Source organism: Mixophyes fleayi, chromosome 10 (assembly GCF_038048845.1).
Source record: "Mixophyes fleayi isolate aMixFle1 chromosome 10, aMixFle1.hap1, whole genome shotgun sequence".
NCBI lineage: Eukaryota > Metazoa > Chordata > Amphibia > Anura > Limnodynastidae > Mixophyes > Mixophyes fleayi.
The window spans coordinates 100,828,274-100,852,008 of NC_134411.1; the positions used below are offsets into that span (position 1 = coordinate 100,828,274).

General features: G+C 42.1%; 1 protein-coding gene and 1 long non-coding RNA gene across 6 annotated transcripts in view; one reads left to right on the forward strand and one right to left on the reverse strand.

The window, feature by feature from the left end:
- Positions 1 to 23,735, forward strand: part of LOC142104564 (uncharacterized) — a 383,703-nt gene that overhangs the window by 311,941 nt on the left and 48,027 nt on the right. The window lies entirely within an intron of this gene.
- Positions 1 to 23,735, reverse strand: part of BANP (BTG3 associated nuclear protein) — a 266,965-nt gene that overhangs the window by 5,315 nt on the left and 237,915 nt on the right. Inside the window, exon 13 of the mRNA XM_075189302.1 lies at positions 9,124 to 9,267. Coding sequence (XP_075045403.1) covers positions 9,124 to 9,267 — 144 coding nt within the window. The remainder of the gene's footprint in view (positions 1 to 9,123; positions 9,268 to 23,735) is intronic.

Consider the following 23,735-nt stretch of genomic DNA (forward strand, 5'->3'; position numbering starts at 1 on the left):
ACCTGCTCTAAATGTTAAAGGTTAAATTACCATGTGGACAGAAGGACCCCTTGGCGCTTTGCTCTGATTGCGAAAGTGGGTCCCCCTCTTCGCAAACCCAGCAGACTTCAGCCCCTCTGTCAGAGGAACCGGCCTGGGTAGCTTCTCTGACACAGTCTGTTTCCTCCCTAGCCCAGCTTCTCACTGAATCTTAGTTACTGACAAGCTTGGCAGTTCTTCCTTCAGTATCAGATAATGCCCTTACAGTTTCGGGGGTCCCTGCGGTGGCGGCTGCTTCTGGTGCTGCTATTGAGGGCCTTTCTTCTTTGATGACGGTCCAGGCCCCTGTCTCTATAGAGCCAGCATGGTCCTCATCATTAATGAAGGGTTTAGACAGACTAAACTAGTTATTTGAATCCCCAAATTTGGGTTCTCTCAAAAGAAAGTGGTTTACGGAGGGTTTTTCAGATGAAGGGGACACAAATTTTGATCCTGACTAGGTTCAGATGTCTGACCCGGAAGAGGCCACTAGATATCAGGGCATTGATGACTTGGTATTAGCGGTGAGGCAGGCTTTGGACCTCCCTGAGGTAGAGAATCCTAGCCCTATGGACAGGACTCTCTTTAAGAAGGCCAGAAAGAGAGTTATTCTTTTTCCTCCTTCGGTAGAGCGGAGAGATATTGCTGAGGGAGGCTGGAAGCAACCTGATAAATGGTTTTCTATTCCTAAGATATTCTCCTCCTTATATCCATTACAGGAAGAGAATTTGGCTCACTGGGAAGGAATACTCAAGATGGATACTCCTGTAGCCCGCTTAGCTCGACACACTACCCTGCCGGTCCCGGGCACTGCAGTTCTGCAGGATCCCACTGACTGCAGAATTGAATCACAGCTGAAGTCTATATTTGTGGCAGCGGGTTCTTCCTTTAGGATCAATTTTGCTTTGGCTTGGGTCGCTAGAGCCATGGAAGCCTGGGCAGAACTGCTGGCTGAGGGTTTGCAAAATTCAGAATTGTTTACCCTGGCTTTACATTTAAAAGAGGCATCTGGGTATCTTTACGAGGCGGCTCAGAATGCAGCTTTGGTTTCTTCCTCCATTCAAGCTTCGGCTATTTCAGCAAGAAGGACCTTCAGAATCTAAAAAATCCTTGGAAACCCTTCTCTTTTCAGCATCAGGTTTGTTTGAGCCAGAGCTAGAAAGTATGATTTCACAGGCAACAGGTGGCAAGAGCGCCATTTTGCCAGTGAGCACAGGCCAAGCCCGTCCCCCACGTTTCTGCTCCTTTAGGCAGCCCTTTCGCAGGAGCTCCTTTCTCAGAGGTCAGTCATCCAAAGGCAGACAGCCAAATTCTAAAAACCTCTCAGTCAGAGGTAGGTCCTCTTTCTCCGCTAGGCGTCAGGCCTCCAAGACTCAGGAGAAGCCTGCATCCTGACTGCCACTCTCCTTGCCAGGAGGTGGCGATAGGGGGGGGGGGGGGGGGCGCTTGTCTCTTTTTCAGGAACAGTGGACAGCGTCCTCTCAAAATCCTTGGATTCGGGGCATTATGACAAGGAGGTATATCTTAGATCTCTTGGATCCTGCTCCACGTCGTTTCTTTGTAACCCCACTACCCCGAGATCCAGAAATAAGGCAGGCGATGCAGAATTGCGTCGCTTCTCTTCTTTCAGCAAAAGTCATTTGCAGGGTCCCAGAAGACCAGAAAAAGAAGGGCTTCTACTCAAACCTTTTTCTTGTCAAGAAGCCAGGCGGATCTTTTCGACCCATCTTGAATCTAAAAAACCTAAATGCACACCTAAGGGTGGACAAATTTCGGATGGAGTCTCTGAGGTCAGTAATAAATGGCCTGGAAAGGGATCAGTTTATGGCTTCACTAGACATAAAATACACATGACCTCTCCAGATGGGAACGTGGAGGTATCGGTCTCTCCTGAGATTCACTCTGGGGGTCTCTCACTATCAGTTTCAGGCTCTTCCCTTCGGCTCCAAGGGTTTTCACAAAGATCATGTCGGTAATGGCAACTTGTCTTCATTCCAGGGGAGTTCAGGTTGTGCCTTACTTAGATGAACTTCTCATAAAATCCTCCTCAGAGGTTCGCCTAGAACAGCACTTGTCTCTCACCATCAGTTTCCTCGAGAGCCATGAGGCTGGTTAATAAACTTAAAGAAATCCCAGGTGGTTCCGCAGCAGCGCATAATCTTCCTGGGACTCATCATGGACACCAAGCAGCAGAACATGTTTCTGCCAGAAGAGAAGATCTGGTCTGTACAGAAAATAACATCTCAGGTCTTGTCCTCTCCCAGCCCTTCGATGCATTTGTGCATGCATCTCCTGGGGAAGATGGTGGCCTTCTTCAAGACGATCCCTTACAGTCGTGCTCATTCCCGGTGTTTTCAGTGGAACCTTTTAACAAAATGGTCAGGATATCACCTACACAAGGATCGCCAGAGGATCTCCCTGTCTCTGGATGCCAGGAATTTGCTTCAGTGGTGGCTGGTTCAGGATCATCTGTCGGTGGGCAGGTCCTTTGCTCCATGGTCATGGATCATAGTCACCACAGACGCCAGGTGAAAGGTTGGGGAGCCGTCGTTCTTCATCTCCGGCTCCAGGGCCTGTGGTCAGTCTAGAGTCCTCCCTTTTCATCAACACGCTGGAGTTGATGGCCATCTTTTTGGTCCTTCACTGGTCTGGACCCTTCCTCAGGGTGATCCAGTCCGACAATGCTATGGCTGTGGCATATGTCAACAGACAGGGAAGAACGAGAAGTGCAGCTGCAATGCGGGTATCAGCTCAGATATTCTCCTGGGCGGAACACAACGTTCCAGCAATCTCGACAGTGTTCATCCCAGGGATAAAGAACTGGGAAGCCGATTATCTCAGTCGCCATGCGATAATGCCAGTAGAATGGTCCCTCCATCCGGAAGTCTTCAGTCTCTAGTTCAGAGGTGGGGTCTGCCGGATCTTATGGCCTCAAGGCACAACAGAAAGGTTCCCAGGTTCTGCGCAAGGGCAAGAGACCCCTTGGCAATAGCAGTAGACGTCATGACAGTGTCATGGGACTTCAGATTGGGTTATCTGTTTCCTCTAATTCCCATGATTCCTCGAGTACTCATGAGTGAGGCAGGGAGATCCGCCGGTAATACTGGTAGCACCTGCATGGCCACGTCAAGTGTCGTATGCGGACATAATCTCTATAGTCGTAGGGCGAGAACTTCGTCTTCCGCAAAGACAGGATCTTCTCCTTCAGTGTCCCTTTCATCACCAGGATTTACCTCAGCTGAATTAAACGGCATGGCTGTTGAAGCCAGGCTGTGGAGGTCTAGGGGGTTTCTCCCCTAGTGTAGTGAACACTCTGTTGCGAGCTTGTAAACCAGTTTCGGCTCACATATATCATCGAATTTGGTGAGCCTATATATCAGATGGTGCGGAAAGAGGAAAGAGGTCTTGTCATACGTCCTCTTTTCGTCCTTCTCGACTACTGGCTTTTCTTCAGGATGGTCTTAAGGCACTTAGGTTCCTTAAGGGTACAGGTATCTGCCCTTTCAGTTTTCTTTCACCTGAAGTTAGAGTATATGCCAGACATCAAGACCTTTCTTCACGGGGTCTTGCATATCCAGCCTCCTTACGCTCCGCCTACAGCACCTTTTGAACCCTTACTTTCAGCGGATTTTAGGTTTTTGACTTGGAAAGTGGTTTTCCTTTTAGCTATTGCATCTGCTCGCAGAGTTTTACAGAGTTGGGAGCTCTGTCCTGTCGAGAACAATATTTGGTGTTCCACGAGGACAGAGCGGTATTAAGAACTATCCCTTCCTTTGTTCCGAAGGTTGTTTTGGCTTTTCATTTGAATCAGGAGATTCTCAATCTGATCAAGAGTATATGGAGTACCTATATGTGGTTAGTGCTCTCCGTATTTATGTTAAAAGAACTTCCCAAATTAGGTGTACTGATTCCGTTTGTCCTTTTCGATTCCCATAAAAGAGGCTGGCCAGCCTCTAAGCAGTCAATTGCGAGATGGATTAAGGAAACTATTAGACAGGTTTACATCATGTGCCAGAGACACATACGGCCCATTCCACCCGGTCGGTGGGGGCGTCTTGGGCAGCGAGAAATGGGGTTTATGAGGACCAACTTTGCAGGGCAGCCACCTGGTCCTCTGTCTATACTTTTACTAAATTCTATCAGTTTAATGTGTTTTGCCCGTAGTGCTTTACAGGCTTTCAGATCGGTCCCAACCTTAGGGGGCTGCTATAAAACGTCCCCATGGTAGCGGTGTCCCCCAGACTGGATGAAAGAGAAAAGAGGGTTTTTGTACTTACGTTAAATCCGTTTCTCTGATTCCTCTGCGATCTATCCCTTCTGCTTTTCTTCTGTGTGCTCTTGGTTGATTGGCCTTTTCTCCTTGGGGCTTTTTAATTAACTGAGAGGAAGAGGCGGGGGGATCGTAGAGGGGAGGGGTCTCTGCAGTTCCTAAAGTTAACTAACTAGGTGCCAACTCCTGTGCTCCCCTCCACAACCCATGGTAGCAGTGTCCCCCAGACGGAATCAGAGAAACGGATTTAACGTAAGTACAAAAATCCTCTTTTTTATTATCCTAAATAAATAAAAAGTGGAGATGTTGCCCATAGCAACCAATCAGATTCTAGCTATCATTTATTTAGTACATTCTAATAAATGATAGCTAGAATCTGATTGGTGCTATAGGCAACACCTCCACTTTTTCAAACCCGCAGTTTAGTAAATATACCCCAATATCTTTTCAAGGTGACATCTGGAGACCACCTTAGGCTGATCCAACAGACCGCACTAGAATTGCAGGACATACCTGCCAGCTCTGAAATTTCTAAAAGGAAAAAAGTTTTTCAAGTCAGAATTTTTTTTTTAAAACCCAGCGTCCTTTTAAAGAAGAGGGAGAGAGCAGACACATGTACTTTCAGGGAGCTAAGCTTCAACCAAGCATGACCAGTCCTGTAAGAAGACAAAAAACAACCTAAGAGGAGAGGTAAAAAAAAAAGCATGCACACACTACACTGTCAGGCAAACCTTTAGCTTTAAGATTCATGGCTTCAGCAGCCATGCAGTTAAAGCTAGCTGCTCTAAACTTTGGAGCAGAAACAGCCTTTGAATAAGTAGGTCTGGTCTAAGAGGCAAACTCCACTATGGACCTACCGACATGATGAGAATGTCTGAGTACAAGAATCTTTGCGGCAAATCTGGAGCCATAAGAATGACCAGACCTGCCTCTCTCATCTTCAAGATATGTGAAAGCATTCTTACAAAGGGTGGGGAGGCCTTGAGTTTCTTGCCCTTGGAACAAAATAACTTCACCATGTGGTTTAACTGAGACTCCATCATGTTAATGTCTAGGTGACTTCACCTGTCCACAATCTGGTGAAAAGACAACTGGGTGACCAGAACATATCCCTGGGTGAAAAGTCTGCCTCCCAGGTTTCTACCCTCCGGGTTGAAGGCAGCCATGATGGCCTGAACATTTTGTTCCACCCAGTGCAAGATCTTGCTGGTCTCTCACATGGAGAGAGGACATTTGTTACTTCCCTAGTGGTTGAGGTATGCCACAGTTGTGACACTGTCCAACTGTATATTCACTGCCCTTCCCAGCAACAATTGCGCTGCGTTGTCTAGTAAACTCACATTTATTAGCAATCTTTACTCTTCTAGGGTCCAAAGACCCTGAGAGTGGGTGTGAAGAGTGAAATCCCAAAGGCTGGTGTCCACAGTCATTACAGTCCACAATGAGGTTCTCCCTCCGCAGCCACCAAAGGAGCGAGTGATGCACCCTTTGGGAAAGAACTCCTGGCTGGAAAGACAAAGGTGTGATTTTGTCCACTTTGACATTAGTTGTATCTGGAACTGCCTCATGTAAGACTGTGGAAACTGGACCACTTCGAAAGTCGATACTATCTTGCGTAAGTACTCTCATGCAAAAATGTACAGAAGTCTATTTGTGAGCCAAAAGAGACTATACTATACACTGCAAAAAAAACACCATCTAAGGAAATTGGATAATTGAATGACTTCCTGCAGAGCAGGGCACTTTGTCTTGTCAGCAGAAAGCCCCGTGGTGAAGAACCACCTTGGTTGGGGATTTGAGGAAATCGATCTTGTATCCCACCACCACAGTAGTCCTCCGGGTTGGCAAAATGCCTGTCATGCAGATGGCTTGTCTGAATACCTTAGCAGCCCAATCCTGTCTTCCCCTCTGCATACCTCCCCTAGGGACAGAAGGCTGCACTGTGGTGTAGCAACTCCTTATTTTTCCTGTGAAACAAAAGGAGTGAATCCTAGCCGTTGGAAGTATTAACCAGAACAAAATAAGAGACAATGGAAAATATTCTAGAGTCTGCTTAGTGAAGAAGAGGATAACAGCTCAGTAGCTTACGGGACCACAGGAACTTGTAGTCCATGCCTCGCCAAGCAAGTCATCTAGCTGGGTAGAAGAAGGGTAAAAGAGACAGGTTTTCTGTCATCCTTTTAAATAGGGCAGTTTTGAAACATCCAGAACTTCTGTGTCTTGGATGTCCAATACTTGGCGCACAGCCCATATCAGCTTATACATCCCTTGTTGGCTAGATGGATCTTCCTCAACATATAAAGAATTCACTAAACCTGAACATCCAGTTAACTCCCTCCTAGGAGGAACAGTCAGAATCAGACTCATTCCCAGGCTTGGGTAAAACCAGACTTCTGCACTTTCGAGAGGTGGTAGAAGGAGCACATTCCAACATCAACAACCAAAGTCGCTAGATTTTACTCCCACACATCCTCCTTCTGAGATAGAGGAGCCTGGGTCAGTGTGACCAAAGGAACGACCTCAGAACCTGAGGAGCCTGAGAAACGCTCCCCTCACAAAAGTGGGTCAGCTGAGTAAGCAGTGGAGTTGGCCAAAAGTTTAGCCCAGGCCAGTTCAGCCACAACGGTACCAGAACACTCAGGGCATACACAGCACCTGATCCCCAAACTGGCAAGCTGCACATAGGGCATCCATGTCTGATTGTCCCAGAGGCAATTTATCATGGCATCTAAAACATGTAAATATCTTTACAAAAGCCACCATCCCAGAGATGGTAGAAAAGCAAAGTTAGAATACAAAATCAGAACACAATCAAAATAAAGAAAGGGAACCTAATATACAGAACCAAGCCCAGTAAAACCTAACTCGGAGAACAACCCCCAAATCTATAACTCACGACACCAGTGGTATAGAAAATGAAAGCTGGACTGACGATGTTTACTGCTTTGGGTGTGCTTCACTCCCAGCGAAAGGGCCTAGGGGGAGCTCACTCACTACTTGCCCCCACCTGGCCCCTATGAAAACCGGGCGTCTAGCACTCTAATGCCGCAGAACCCCATAGTGGAGCCAACTGCAGCTTTCCTTACTTTCTCCCTTCAAGCAGGGAGAGAGACCGTACCTCTGAGCACTACCTCAGGTGCGTGGTCTGTCGGTGGCTTGAGGTCAGGTACAGAGACCAGGGAACTCCACCTACCTAAAGTGGCAGGCTCCAATAACCAGAGGCACCTCTGCGCCCAGCACCCTCCAGACAAAAGCAGCAGTCTCGAATTAAATTTAAAAATAAAATGAAATAAATATTAAATAAAAGTAAAAACGATGCTGCTTATGCAGCTGACAGAAAAATAAAACACCACCTGATTGGCACTTGGAAAAAAACTGAAGCTCCGGAATCTGTTTGGTATGGAGAGGGAGGAGCTAGAGCCATATTCAAATTTTAAAGGTGCCCACGCTCGTGGCTGCACCTCCATACCCCAATGACTCCAGTGTCCCCCAATTGGATGCTGGAGAAATATGGTCCGAGATGGTCTTCTAAAGAGTCTTGTGAAATAAGAGTACCTAGAATGAATGACCCTATGCTCAGCTCAATTACTGCTGCTTTCACTGAGGGGAGAATGACGTGTTTGAAAGACAGATAAATGTCCCTCATTTACACCAATCCTTACAGCATCTTCACACAGTGTGATCATGACTCTGCAAATATAGCTTAGAATCAGCAGCGATGCTCTAATGTATGTGGCTGTTCGTGTGGCAGATTTTCACATTAGACCACTGAGCAAAGCACATCACCATTCATCCCTATGCACTAAATATACTCACCCTCAGGCATTAAATAATCCTATGAGCAAATTTTGAATATTGCACAGGGTTTATTCGGCATGTATGTATAGTATGCATATAGATTTAGGCAGGTACAGCATAAAATTAGTGGGTCAAGCCAAAAAAATAAATACATTAATGACTGGTTGACAAGGTTAATTAATTAATTATTAATGCCGTTAATTCAGGTATGTAAATGTAAAAAATTTATGACTTTTTTTTTTTTTTTTGTAGAATCATTTTTTAGGGAATTGAATAATGAAAACCAAGATTTTAGCTCTTGGCTTAATACAAGTCATTGCTGGCATTGATAAAACCTTTATGAGCAATTCCTGCTGGGCTGGAGCACTGAGCTGGGTTATTCTATATCATAACAGCAGGAGATATATATATATCGCTCGCTCAATGCTCCGTTCCTCAGGAATGATGCCTCTGAGAAATAACAACTGGGGTTTTTTTAAAAAAACTTTCAAATTCCAAGTACTTCACATTAGTTAAAACTTTGTTTTTAAATTCTTGGGCAATTTGCTAAACTGCGACTTCCTCTTCTAAGACCGTCTGATGTGTTTCCAAAACTTCATAAAACCCCTCTGAAATTTTCTTCTTTCGTCGTCATATAACTTTATAGACCTTTTGATCATTGTCTGTACAGCATAAATGAATGGTGGAAAGATCATTTATATGCTAGCTCATATGCTGTCTTCAAGGAAAACTATCTAGTTTCTTCTGATTGCAAGAATCAATGTCTTAAAGGATTTTTCAGATACATTTTTCTATTTAAATGATCCAATGGGTGAAAGAGTCCTGCATGTGTGATGTAACAACAGTGGCTGTCTGAGCCATAGGATGTGTTTGTTATATATGTAGGTACAGAGGTGCCATGCTGACCTCTATATGTGCAGACCAGTACATTACTACATGGCGATCCTAGGTTAATATACCAGAAATTCAAAAAGTAGCACAAAATATGTATATTTTTGCTACTGCAGCTTTTAATGACCTTTTTGCATAGTCCTTACCTGCGCTGCTGCCGACGGCTCAGTAACTGGTGCAAGCTGAACATACTGGACCTGGATGTCATTAGCCTGAAGGGGAGAACCATCAACCACGCCAGACGTTGGGTCAGCAGAGGCAACGGCAATGAGTTGGGCTCCTTGAAGTACCTAGAACGAGTAAGAGATATTTGGTGAAGTCATTCGCACCACAATACACCATCACTGTCCTATAACAGTTATTGGGATGGATCACTGACCGCTGTTGTACAATGATCTGGACACCCAGGTTTGTCTCTCTGACCTCTTGTACATTGCAGCAGTGAAGAGGTAAAACTGAGATTTGGGAGAGACTCCAGAAAAGCATTGTATACTCAATGCCAGCCAAGTAAGCATACCACAGTAATGATTACAGGGGTGGAATTCCGGAGTAGACAACCACTGTACTTTCTGAAATGGCCAGGAAATATTGAGTGGCATTGTGTATACAGAAGGGCAAAGCCTAACCCTTGCCGTGCCACCAACATCGTCTCTAGTCACAGATCCAGATAGAGAAAGTGAGCGATAACATGGTCACATATACTGCGGTCTCCTCCGTCTGATATACATGTCACCAAATTTAATGGCAAATAAGATGAAATATGTATGGAAAACTGCGAAAATATCTGATGAAAACTGCAATTACGTTGCATAACGTGTAGAGTCCGGTAAGGTCTAGAAAGGGAACAAAAAATGTCCTTAACCCCATAAGAGCTAGAAATACCTACAGCATATTAAAAAGCAGCATTATATAAAAAAAACCTCACTCTAAGGGGGGTCAATTGACCTGCTCCCAGAGCTGTGAGCAAAAGTCAGCGTCGAAATTACCGTACTAATGGTAATAATGACCACTATTACCGCAATGCGGGTCAATTCAATTCCCCCCTAAGAATAGACAGTTGAAACATTTGTATTAAGTCAGTATGAAAAGTCTGCTAGTTCCATATGTGTTTATCTTATATTAATACTAGCGCTAGGAATGTTCAGTAGCGACTCGGCATGCTGCACCTTTCCAAGCCAAACACCACCCCCCCATGTCTTCTCTTCATGCTGATATTGGTACAACTGTACCAAATTGTTGGCTGATTGATGTGTGCAGGTCACAGGGTGCACACAAACCACACTGATGTAATACAATAAACATTCTAACTTAATTGATATTTAAATCTATACCCCATATGTCCTTAGTAAAACACTGCTCAAAAATAAGAATAAATCAGCTCTGTACTAGGCACTATATATAGATATAAAACCCTTCAAATTGTGTTGCCCGTTACGTAGCAAATAGTGGACATCCCGCAATCTCTATGGTCCCTCCAAGAACTTGATTGTTTTGTGTGGTCAGGTCAGGAGCTTCTACAGGATGACCAAATTAAATATCATTAGTTACAGTATCTTTTGTTTACAGAGAGAAGTACAGAAAGTGTATTTTATGAAGTCATTTTTTTATCTACATATACAGTATATGGGTGAATAAAGGGGCAGGAAATGTGGCAGAATGTGGAGAACATTAAAACAGATCCTGGCACTAATAAGAAACAGGGCAACTCTGCAGTTGTATAGAAAATGAAGGTAATATGTAGATTCTCATCACCATTACCACAGACACCATGGCTGTGTTACTAATAGTTGAATCTCTAGATTTGTATACTGTGATGTTTATTCAGGTCTCAATGTAGCATTTCATTCTTAACCCAATAGAACCTCAGCCATTTATGAAACCAAAATATTTAAAAAGTCTAAACTTTCCCGTACAAACATGAGCCAATCGGAGGGGTCTTTTCCTGGTCGTGACTGACTCAGGGAAAGAACTGCAGAGCTATGTGACATGTACAAGCTTTAGAAAAGAATGAATCACTATGTGAGGAGGAATAGTACAAGCGTGAGCTGTCTAGTTAGTGTTACACAATGGAACCAGGACATAAAATTGCTTGGAAGTGAATAAAGCCAAATGGAACAAGATGATGACTTAGTCCTGCCTGCCAATAACAGATAAAATTACCCCTCCCCCCAGCTGTTATAACTTCATCCTAACAAATGGTAAACAGACAACTGATCCAGAATCTGTGTTACCTGGACACAGGTCTATGGCCCCGATGTATAAAACCAATCATATTGTGCATATGACTTCTATTACCGTACATAGCAGACGTCATCTAAGATTTGATTAAATAAATGCAAAATGCAGACATCACATGAGAACACTCAGAGCAAGACGCCCATTTCTTTTCCTTTACAATGAAGCTTTAGCTGCAGAGTTTGTTCTCTTGATGCTTCTATTATATCAAACAAGAAGCAGATTTAGGGCTTATTAACATTACCAAGCTTTGGGAGGGAGTGTCCTGAAAGCCTTTAATGGCATCTAATGGGGGATGGGGGGGGGGGTGTCACATGTCAATGGAGGCAGATTCTTTGTCTTCCAGGTGTACTCGGCATTAAGGCGGCTTCCAGCTGGCCACACTGTTGGAGACTCTTTATTAATTCATATTTTATATGTTCATTTATGGCTTGTTGGATATGACGCATATTCTCTGTGGCTCCTCACACAATATTAGACATGTGCAAGTGATTTTACACATATCCCGGCACCTCATGGTACTTTGTGCCAAACCATGAAACCTCCTGTAAAATGCAGCTGTGAGCCTCAACTGTGAACCCCAACAGAAGTGTCCACATTTACAGAACACAGGGGATAACACGGAATGGCTAGATCAGGCCCAGGGATCACTTCTAGTCTCCAGGCTTGCTGGGACCCAACTTCTAATCAACAACCGCTCCTACAGACAAACTATGCTGAGTATACTGGCAGTACTATGTATAGGTGACGATGATGAAATAATAAAACATTGTTTAGTCCACTGGAATCTGCTTTTTCAGGCATCCTAAAAACAAACTAAATCAGTGTTTAATTTCCATCCAAGCATCAAGCTCAGCAAATGTTTGACAAAGAATTATGTCAACTTTCCCATTCCAAGATTAACATTAATCCTTTAAATTATAGTCCAGGAAGATGAAGCTCTTAAAGCCAAAATTCTTTTTAATTTATATTCTGTCAGTTACTAACATGTTTTTGTGGCTAATAGAAGGGTCTGACCACTCTCTGATTAAGAGAAAATGCAATATGCACAGTAATTAGTTGCAGCACTTGTATATATTTTATATAAAATTAGGTCTAGTCTTTTAGTAGAGCGGTAGCCAGGTGGGGAGCGCTCCTGTTATAAGAGGGCGGCTACGGACATTACATGTAGCTACATATAAGCTCTGCTCTTTGTATGTTGTGTGCACAGGACTCTGGCTTTCAATGCTCAATACAGTTTTGCTTAAGAGCAGAAACAGCATGTTCTGTTGTACAAACCAGGAAATATACAAAATTCAGGGGTTCTCCCTTCCCTCCCAATGACTTTCACTTATCGATTGTAATTTGTACTAAATACATGACTTTATTTTCCCAGTTTGTACTTTTGGGCCACATCTTCTATAATCAGACAGCTGTTAATCTTGGATATAACACAGAGCTGGGGTTTGGATACAACTGTATCCGAAGCAAAGGGCATAGTGCAGCTGATATAAAGACCTGGCTGAAAGCACAGAAAGAAGACAAAGGATGAAATCCCCCTTCAAGTCCTGTGAAAGTATAACATTTCTCTCATCCCACTAGCCAGTAAAATGTGTAATTACAAAACGATTTCTGCAGCTACTAAACTAAACCATTTAAACATTGCTATTATCCTAAAAAAAAATATTTCTCATGGAAAATCCCAGGTTTTATCTCTGGAGATAATTTGCCAAATGAAGACAACAATTAGTAGGACACAGAGGTGGCCAGCGCTGTGAGGACTGATCGGGGCGTTCTAGTGACTCATTCCTGCAGTAAACTATAATAAACATGTATCCAGTAGGCTTTAAAACAATTTTATTCAACAACATGAACATAAAAGCCCAGCATTTTATGAGCATATCTGCTGTTCCCACAACACCAGGTTTATCAGACGGCCTCATAGAAGACATGGACCTATAGCCAACCTGTAGTTTCTAGGGTATCTTACATTGTTGTGGCAGATATATTGGGTTATTTGTTTGTAACAATGCTCTAGGAAGGGATAGTCACATGGATGCAATAAACCAATCAGAACCCCGCCTCATTGTTTATAAAAATGGAAACATGTACATGCTTCCTGTATACTTTAAAATAGCAATACAGACTACAATCAACTGATGTTCACCACCAATTTCATGTATGGTTTCCATTTGGTTAGTGGTTATAATGGCGTAGCATATTCCTAATTATGATTTGCTCATAATGATACAGACTGGAAATACTCAATAGATCAGCATTTAACGGATATGGCATATGGTCACAGTTAAAGAGCAGATGACGCAACAATCAGACTTTTAACCAGTTTAGAGAATTAAAGTCAGGAAAGTTAAAGTTTATATGCAGATTACTAGAGATATATACAAATTGCTGACTGTTCCTCAGATTCAGGAAAGATATTTGGAAACGGTGCACAGATAAGACTTTCATTTTATAAAATAGTAAAATTCTCTGGGTCCACTGCCAATACCTCTGTAATTCGATCTCCTCACCAATAACTGGAAATGGACTAATGGAATAATGGGTGGAGAGTGGTGGCTTGCCAAAGCTGACTGCCAGAGTCAAATTAAGCAGTTACCTATAACGCCCAGTCCATTGATGAATTGGATTATCTGGCGGTGTGGGCCAGAAACGCATTCTTTATAATGTAGAATGTAACACTTCAGAGTCTCGTACACAAACCGCACCATCCTGGAACATTGGTCTGATAGCTGCAGTGAGTCACACTCAGCAGTCTGGCTACAGATGCTGAATCATCCTTACATTCTACAATGGAGGTACAGTCCAGTGACTCAGAGGTTGAGGGGTGGGATATCTGGATGATGAGGAGTAAATGTTGCTGCTATTTTTCCCCAAGAGTTTGTTTAGAAAACTTATTTATAACAGCTTGAGGTGTTCCAGCATATAACGTCGCACTGCAAATATCACTCAGGCAGTAACCAAGGAACATTTGTCTGCAATGTGCTACTAGTTCATCCAGTTCTCCCAATGATTAACGATCACACAACAAGTTACACTTGCATTTTTTCTAAGGATTTCATTAACAGGTCATGTAGAGGTTGCAGAGTACACCAGGTCTGATTTGCCAAATTATGTGGAAAGACTCCCATCATAGATAAATGAGATGCAGAAAATATTCTGTCATGTCTTTTGCCAGGTTACCAAATGTGAGGAAAAAGACTCTGGCTGAGATTACATTTGTGAGAGATCGTGGTTTAAATGAAGCATCTGATGGAGATTGTAGCATCTTTTTACAATTAGCCAGCTCGGCATCACATGAAAGCCGATTGTGTGTCAGTTTGATGACTGTCTTAGTATTGGTAGATCAGATCTGTTGGTAGAAGGTGTTCTGCTGGCTGTTTCCCTCACACAAGTAGAAGGTGGAGTTAGTTCCAAGTTTCCTTCAAACTTGATGCGTCTTCAACATCAATCACCTTTGTATTGCTGAAACTTGTCTCAGTTTTATGTGATTTACAGTATTTTAGAGATCCCAACTCTAAGAGTCATCAATGATAAGCCAGGCACAGAATTTAGAACTGAAGGGTAAAGGTGCGACATAGGAAAACTGGGTTGTAGAATAGAAGATTTCAGAACAAATGTGAGGTATACATGGTTTTACTTCTAATGAAATTAGCCTTAATAGATGATTGACTTTCATTACTGTTACTGATGTGCTTTTAATGGAAAACAAAGGCACGAACAAGCTTCAAACACATTTCTAATATAAACGATTGAGCAAAAACCTCCCAGCACTCTTATAAGAGTCAGATGTGAGAATTTATTGAGAAAGCGACAGATTAACCTCAGAGTGCTCAGGAATATGTAGTGTAATAGTTTACACTGGAGTTAGTACAGGTGTTACACCCACTATGTCAATGCATTAAAAACTGTTCGGCATTATGTATATAAATCTGCACTTAATAATGAGAACTATAACATGGTTAATATGTTCTTTAAAATATGAAAGCATAAGCTAGCTATATCGAAAATAATTTTACTATTGAGACTTGGGTGCAGCAAATGTATATTATAATATGATCGTTCATCCTTTCTAACATTCTCTTACTGATGCCTCACTCACACTTTTACACCTAGCGTTATCCTGATGCTATCTGACCTTATATTACTGATGCCTCACTCACACTTTTACACCTAGCGATAGCCTGATGCTATCTGACCTTATATTACTTATATTATATTATCTCACTCTGTCATCATCATCAACATTTATTTATATAGCGCCAGCAAATTCCGTAGCGCTTTACAGTTGGGAACAAACAGTAAAAACAATACTGGGTAATACAGACATACAGAGAGGTAAGAGGGCCCAGCTCACAAGCTTACAGTCTATGGGACAATGGTTTGATACACAGGGGTAACTGCTACATCATATTGAATATTTGTCCAGCTAGAATGTAAAGGTAAAAAGTATTTAGTGGGCTGTGTGATCAGTGACACAGCAATGTTGATCAGAGGTTTGTTGTTTTGTGTTAGCTGTGTAGAGGGTGGTAATAGGGTACCGTAGGGAGGTTAGAGGGCGGTTGAGGAATATAATAAGCTTGTCTGAAGAGGTGGGTTTTCAGGGAACGCTTGAAGATTTGAAGACTAGAGGAAAGTCTTATTTGAGGAAGGGAATTCCACAGGGTGGGTGCAGCCCGAAAAAAGTCCTGTAACCGAGAATGGGAGACGCAGAACGGAGGTGTTGAGCGATTTTGAGACAAGTGAGGAGATGTATGTTGGTGCAATTTTGTTGACAGCCTTGTATGTTAATAGAAGAATTTTATATTGGATTCGTTGAAAAACAGGCAGCCAATGTCTCTCATTCCTCCATGACCTTCAAACGTAGTTCATTCCTCATGGCTTTTAGCCTTCTCTTACCAATACCTCACTCTCACCTCAAGGCTTTGATCATTCCTCATCCTTTCTGACCTCTTACATGTTCCTTATTCTCACCTTTAAGCTAGGTGCACACTACACAGTTTTCATCCAATAATCGGCTCAATCAGCCGACATACTTCCGCTCGTTCAAAAGTCGGGTCAGTGTGTGCAGTGACACGATGGTCGAAAGTCTGCCCAAATGGACGATTGTCGCCTCATTTGGTTGGTCGTACCGTTTAATATTTTCGTTCCAATCTCGTTTCCGCTGTGTAGTGTATATAACCTTCCGACCGATCCACAACAGTGAGTATGAAATTACAGTCATTGCTCACGACAACATGGCTGTAAAAAGTCGCTAAAGGGACGTCCTCTCTTCCCTTTATCGTCCTAAACAAGGCTAGTGTGTATGCAGTCCATGGACCGAGCGATCGGAACATCGATCACATGTAAAATCGCTCGGCATAAAAAGTTGGTGGAAAATTCTGTAGTGTGTACCCAGCTTTAGATCTATAATGATCCTCATCCTGTCTCACAATCTCAGATGTTTTGCCCTCCTTGACCTTTAATTAGACTCACCTTACTATTATTTCTTCACATGCTCAATCTCCTCTCATGTTTCTAACTCTCCTTAACCTCTTTTCTGACCATAATTTAGAGATGAAAGCGATGGTATAGTTGATGCTATTTATTCAATTCTTAAAAAAAAATATTTTAAATATATAAACAAATATAATAAAAAATAAATAAATACACAATACAATCCACAGATAAATAGCTGTAAAAATCACTACACCGGTGTATATATATGAAGCGGGCATTATATTGAATCACATGAGCTCAACCAATTGGCCAAACATTTCCTTTCATTCCTTCTTTTAGAGGTGCCAGACAGATAAGTGTGTGTGTGTGTGTGTGTGTGTGTGTGTGTGTATATATGTATATATATATATATATATATATATGTATATATATATATATATATATATATGTATATATATATATATATATATATATATATATACACATATTGTAACAAAAGGAGGCATTTAGCTGGCAATATGCAGAGAAAGCAGGGAAGTAGAGTAAAACATTGGCACAGTTATGTACCTAGGTGGAGATTAAACCAGGTAAAAACATATGTGTAGTTTAAAATTGGTTTACTTACATGATTTAAAAGCTGCTTCCTCTCAGCAAACAGACAGGGTGGGTCTGATAGTCTAAACAGAGCCAGGGATGGGGGGTATCCTTTTAAAGAGAAGGTGGGTGTGTCACCTGTCCATCAAGCTAGGATTGTGGGAGGAGTGTCGGGTATAAAACCCTGCTTGTTTCATTGTTCAGGGAGATCAATGCTGGGCTAGCTGGCTGATCTGGACAGAGAGCTGGACTATGTATAGTAAGCGTTGAGGGTCTCCATAATTGCTGTGCAAGTATACGGTGTCAAAACATTATTACCATCCTGACAATAAAGAACCATAAAAAGGAAGAAGTTTTACACGTGTGCTTCTGCAGTAGCGGGCTCTTGCCACAATATATATATATATATATATCTTTACTCCTCAGTATACTCCTCAAAAAACGTTTTTTTGATAAACAATTAGAACGATACTGATGAAAAAGTCTGATTAGATCCAATATAAGCATATATGTGTACTGCACTGCTTTGAGAAATTGTGTAAATCCAGCATAAGTGATTGATTACAGGATAGCATCCTTAGTGGATAGACTTGAAAGACACAGAGTGTTAGTAGTCTAATCCCATTACAACCTCTGTTCAGAGGATGACATAGGTGTTATGATAAGCCAGAGGGGGAGGGATAAAAATTCACTAATTTGTGCTTAGTCTGGAGTCACTTAACTGATTGTAGCCCATGGAAACAGTAAAGGATTCAGTTTTTCTTACTCCTATGTGAATCAGCCGGCATGTAGGCAACACTATAATCCGGAAGTGAAGATTTCTAACGCATTTCTCCGCCCCTAGTTGGCGGTTGACCATATGAACACAACAAGATTGTCTGAAGGGTTCCACCTTTCCTTTCACCAACAATTGTTGTGTTATGTTCGGTCTGTATACTCATTTTATACACACACTTCTGCAGCATATTTTTTTCTCAGTCATTATTCCGTCTGGAGAGATTTTCCTAACATGTGAAATACCCACTGTGTTTGTGTCCTGAGGAACATCATCCAGCATTACTTGCTTCACATATATACAAGGTTATAATATACCAAGCAATAATAAAAAAATATTTACCTAGTTATACCTAGACACAATATAAGCTATTGTCCCATAGAGTGTAAGCTTGCGAGCAGGACTCTCTTACTTATCTGTCTGCCTGTATTACCCAGTATTTACAGTGTTCTCCCCACTAAATTTTGCAAGCCGGATGGTATTAAGAAGTAGCCGGGTGAGGGCAGTTGTAATACCTTGCAATAATATTATAAAATGTTGGAGGTTACTGCCCACATCAGCCAGGGTGATCAGACTGGTGGTCAGTGGTGTAACACACACATATTATAATAGGACTCCCAAGAGCCGGATGGCAGGTAAAAACAGCCGGGAAATAGGTGCTGGAGAGAACACTGGTTTTATTACTGTTTGTTCCCAATTTGCTGGTGCTATATAAATAAATGACAAAGATCCCAGCACAGGCTGTGGAGATGACATCTTATTCTGTTACATACCATGGTGGGATGAAGACTGGACTGGGCCTAGGACAGCAATCTAGCAATTCTCATTCCACACACAGATTACTAAGCTTTATTTAGGAGAAACTCGAACCTAGAATGGGGGACTATCTTGCTAAATCCTATAATGGGTAAACCTCTATTTAATTCACAGCACTGAATGTCACACATAGTACCTGCAGATTACACTGCTCTGTCCCCCAGGCTGCCCTGACTGTCCTTATTATAATCCACCATTGGTTGCATGTTGAATGTAAACATACAGTGTGTTCTGAAATTACTATCACTACACATTACTAATCTGAAACAAGTCTAGGCATCTCACAATATAGGTAACATAACCCCCTCAGTCCCACAAACAGCTTGAAAAAAACATCAAAGAAGTTTACTCAGACATGACGTTCTCCGACATGGCTTTAAAATGCTACTTAGTCACACTTCCCCTCTATTTCCATGTCCTGGTGCATCTTAGTGACAGCAGCCACTAGCATCCATAGAGGAGGCAGAGTCAGAGCATGTTATGCTGCAGGTGTCCAGTGCATGCAGCCTCCGTGACCCCGCCTGCAGCCAATATACCGCAAGGATAGAGCAAGATGAGCACTGGGGGCAGAGGGTTTAATGAAGCAGGGCTGGGATAGGTGTCCCCATTTACACATAGAAAAGCCATTTCATCACTGGTACATGCAGTTTGGTCATTATTAACAGCAGTGAAGACGAAAATATGTCAAGCACGTAAATAAGAATCCCTCTATACACTCTATTTAAGTAGTTATCTGCCAGTGACGTCTGTATTTTCATGAGTCTTTATTCAAAACCTTAATAGCAAGAACCCAACATGTGAAGCAAGAAAGGATTTCACATAGAAGGTCAGTGTGACTTGGTGGGGAAGGAATGAAGAGGAAGCAGATTAATAAGACAGTGAAATTTGTTACTCCCTGAGGGAGCTAAATAGTGAAGCCTATAAGCTGTCATCGTATCTGTCTGGGAAACCTCTCATTAATAATATTTAACCCATTTCTGTAGCAAATCCCAGCACACAGATAAACGGTCACATCTATACATCACGGGCATGGTGAACCTTTGTATAAACTATTCATCTGAACTGACCCCCTGACCTGAAATAAATCACAAGGAGGGGAAGCGGATTTTAATTAGATGTTTTTTTCAATGCAGAGCTCACGTTTAGGTCGGGAAGTCTAGCCTGTGTCTCTTAATGTCGCCTTCAGAGATTGAGGGGGGTTCAGTCTTAACAAGTGATACTGTTTAGGTAACCTGTGTGCAAAATAAGAGAAATGGAAAATAAAAACTGAAAGAAGGGAGGAGGTGGGTGTGTAATAATTGTGGTACTGTATGTGGTGGGTGCTGTGGATTCAGTCATAGGGGGAATTAGAATGCAAAGTGGTGGGATGCAAAATGTATCCCAACTACCTCTGGGACATGCTGAGAGGAGGTAACGGTACATATTCCCACACACAAGGGTTAGACATTGAGTGAGTCTAATAGGAGGAAGCTGTCATGAGCTAGAAGTCCAGCAAGGAGATAAGGGCGTTCTATATGCAGAGTGTGAAGAGTTGGAGTAATGGTAACCAACACCTTTCTATAACGGTGTTTCTAGGAGCGTTCCATCACACTGAGCAATTGTCCACTATAATTTTTGCATATGTTCAAACTGTGGATATAAATCATTTGAATGCACCACAAGTCCTTGTAAAACTGCACACAGCAAAATTCTGCAGACAGTTAATCTAATTACATTTCTGTATCACCGAGCGCCTTCATACAAGGTGTCCCTTCCTGGTGGCGGTAGTCACAATATTGGGACTACTTGGAGGTGAATGACCCACGGTCCCCTATTCTGAGACATTGCACCAACCAGAGATGAAATGCTGAGTTTACCTAGTTGTTCTTGGTGCCCTTTGTACCCAAGCTGAATCTTATAATGTAACTTAGGCTAAGCTTTCAATCATCCTTTTCCAAAATAACATTACACAATGTTTTATTCCACACATGTGAGCTGGGAATCTTGGTTGACCTGTATAATTTAAATCTGATAAAATGAAAATCTGAGCTTTTGCACCTTCCAACGTCACTATGATGGAACCAACATGCAACCAGCACTTCTACTACCTCCTAACTCTGTTGTGACAACTCTCTGTGAAATACCTGCTGTAGAGAAGAAGAAGGAGTAACTTTGTGATGTCACACGCTGTCAGTAAGTCAACAGACTGTATTCTGATATACGCCACCTGACAGATTGTTCGGCGCCGGCTTCTGTCTCCATACATTACAAGCAAAAAGAACCCCCCCCCAAAGGAAGAAAAATAAATAATTTTGTGCCACAGATCCAATGTTACTGATATCATACCTAGCCATGGCCAGTACCTTACTATGTCAGTATTGAGTTCCACGCTTTCTGGCGGCGGAGATGAAAGGTCGCAGAGGGGCCAGTGCTAGGCGAGCCCATTTAGATGAATACATGCTACATAAAGTGGTTCTTGCTCATGAAGTCATGGCTTTGCTTTGATTGGTGACATATGTGTTCTATGAGTGCAGAATATTTTAAGAGTGCTCTGACTGTCTGTGTTTTCTATTAGATAATTTTTATTTCAAAGGACTTGCATCTTTTACAGCTCTTGTTCTGGCAAAAGCCGGCCCTGGACAGCGACCAACCTCTTTATTGCTGAGATTTAGCGCGTGATTGTTGAGCACTATACAGTTCAGTGTATAAACCTTCTATAGATTTTTATTTTGAGTAAATGATACTAAGAATGAAACAGATGATGGCGTTGCCCAAGAAAACAAGCAGAGGATGCTGTAAGCATGAAATAATTATATGTGCATTGTGCACCTGATGTCAGACAGCAGGGGATCTGTGAGATCGGTACACACTAGTCCTCTGTGCTCTGTATTCCATCGCACTGAGTCTGACCAACGCTATTTTGTCTATTTGACGTCATGTTGACAAAACCTCAAATACTATTAACAGAAAACTGTAAATCAACTTCCCTCAAGGTTGTTTTTATTTCACCAAAATCTGACAAAGTAGACATGTTCCATTTGTGCAGATGAGTCCCCCGCAGTCTCTCCCAATAGTGTTACCGTCCCCCTCCTAGCCCACACCCCTTCCAGAGGATTTTGGGACATTCCAACCAAGCTCATCTTTAATAAACAGATAACTGATTTAACTCAGACCGTGAAGACAATGGTGACGGCCCAAGGAAGGATTTTTATGTTATTCTGTAATTAAATATTAGGGAGTTGGGGGGGGGGGGGGGGGGGGGGGGGAGTCTGGATTAGACCTACAGGCAAAAATTAAAGCTAGTCTTTGATGACTCACTGAGTGCTGCTTTTAATTGAAATGCAGATGTTCACACACATCTGTCACTCGGCTTCACTTTTGCTAGCAAAGCAAAAAGAACAATATTAACCCAAGTTGCATTACTCAGTCTCAAAGCCCTTGCCGCTCTCTCAACATAAATCCCACTCCTATAAATTAGATTTATGACACCTATTTACACATTCTTTCCAGACGGAGAGAGTGACCCAACTCCCATAAAGATTATGAACTACACATTTTACATTATATATTTATCTATCCATGACACACTCAAGTGCACTGTCCCTAACATAACCATTAAGGAAGCTGAAATCTGTGATGGTTTAAGTAAATGCTAAAAATTATAAACTGATCTGAAAGGTGAACTCAGACCATAACTTATTCAATGCATCTGAAATCAGAGAATGATTTTCTAGACATGCTGGAAATGTTTTTTTTATATATTTACATAACTATTCCATCTATTTTTTTAATTAGCGGGTAGATATTTTATTCCATAAAATTTGGATTAGTTTAGGGATGAATGCTTTGGCAACAAGATATTAAATGGTGGATCTGAAGAGCAGATGCTTGTTGGTACAGGGAATAGAAGTAGTAAATGTCTTCTGGATTAAGGGATGCCCTCTCCTTGTAAATTGAGAGATCAGAAAGATATGCGAGTTGTAGAAATGAGGTCATACGGTCATAGATTCCTTTAAATTGTCTTTTTATGACTTCTTATTTTTTTTAGAGAAAACCCAGGACAGAGTAGTAATGTGCTGGAGACTCCAGGCCAAGAGTAGACAATACACAGGCCTGTTCCTGCTTACATCAAAGTGGACAACTCTGACGATATCTGATACTTAACCGTTGACTTATTCTAGAACTGAGAAGGTTTTACTGGTTGTGGAAACAACAACTCTGCGGAATAGCACAAAGGGGAAAGAAGTGTGAATCTGAAATGTGATGCTCTTCAGAATGGGCGGTTCACCGTTCCAGTAATGAGGAATGAAGAGGGATAACAGGAAAGGAATTTCCAACCTCCTATCCCTTTCCAGCAGTGGCCCCGTACATTGGTTATCAGATGGAAGTGGGCAGAGTTTGCAACTTTCCTCCTCCAATGTTGACCACAATCTCCATGGGGTATCTCCACACATACTCATCACACATTGATACATAGCCATGTGTTGTACAGTATAATACCATCCATGAACCCAGGTTACTACTCCTCATCCAGGAGGACAAATATATATTGTTTTGGATGCCCAAAGACCTGCAAAGTATCTCCATGTCCCAGCCAAGCACTGATGTAAACAGCATAAGGAAAAATACCTTATCTGCAACTATCTGATATATATTTATATACATTATAGTGTACATTCTCATTCCTGTTAGCACCAGCTTTATATTACTCTTCATCCCTGCAGCCCAGGCAGTGCTGGAACGCGATTAGTGTATATTTTACCACTTATTGCTATATTCTGCAGAGCATCTCACCAGACGCCAGCTTGTGGAATAGATTTATCTATAATCTGCAGTTTAAGACTCTCTCAATGTCATATAAATGCTGCAGCCTTAGCATCACTTTATAAAACCATCGTAAACTGATCCGTCTGTCCGGTGGTA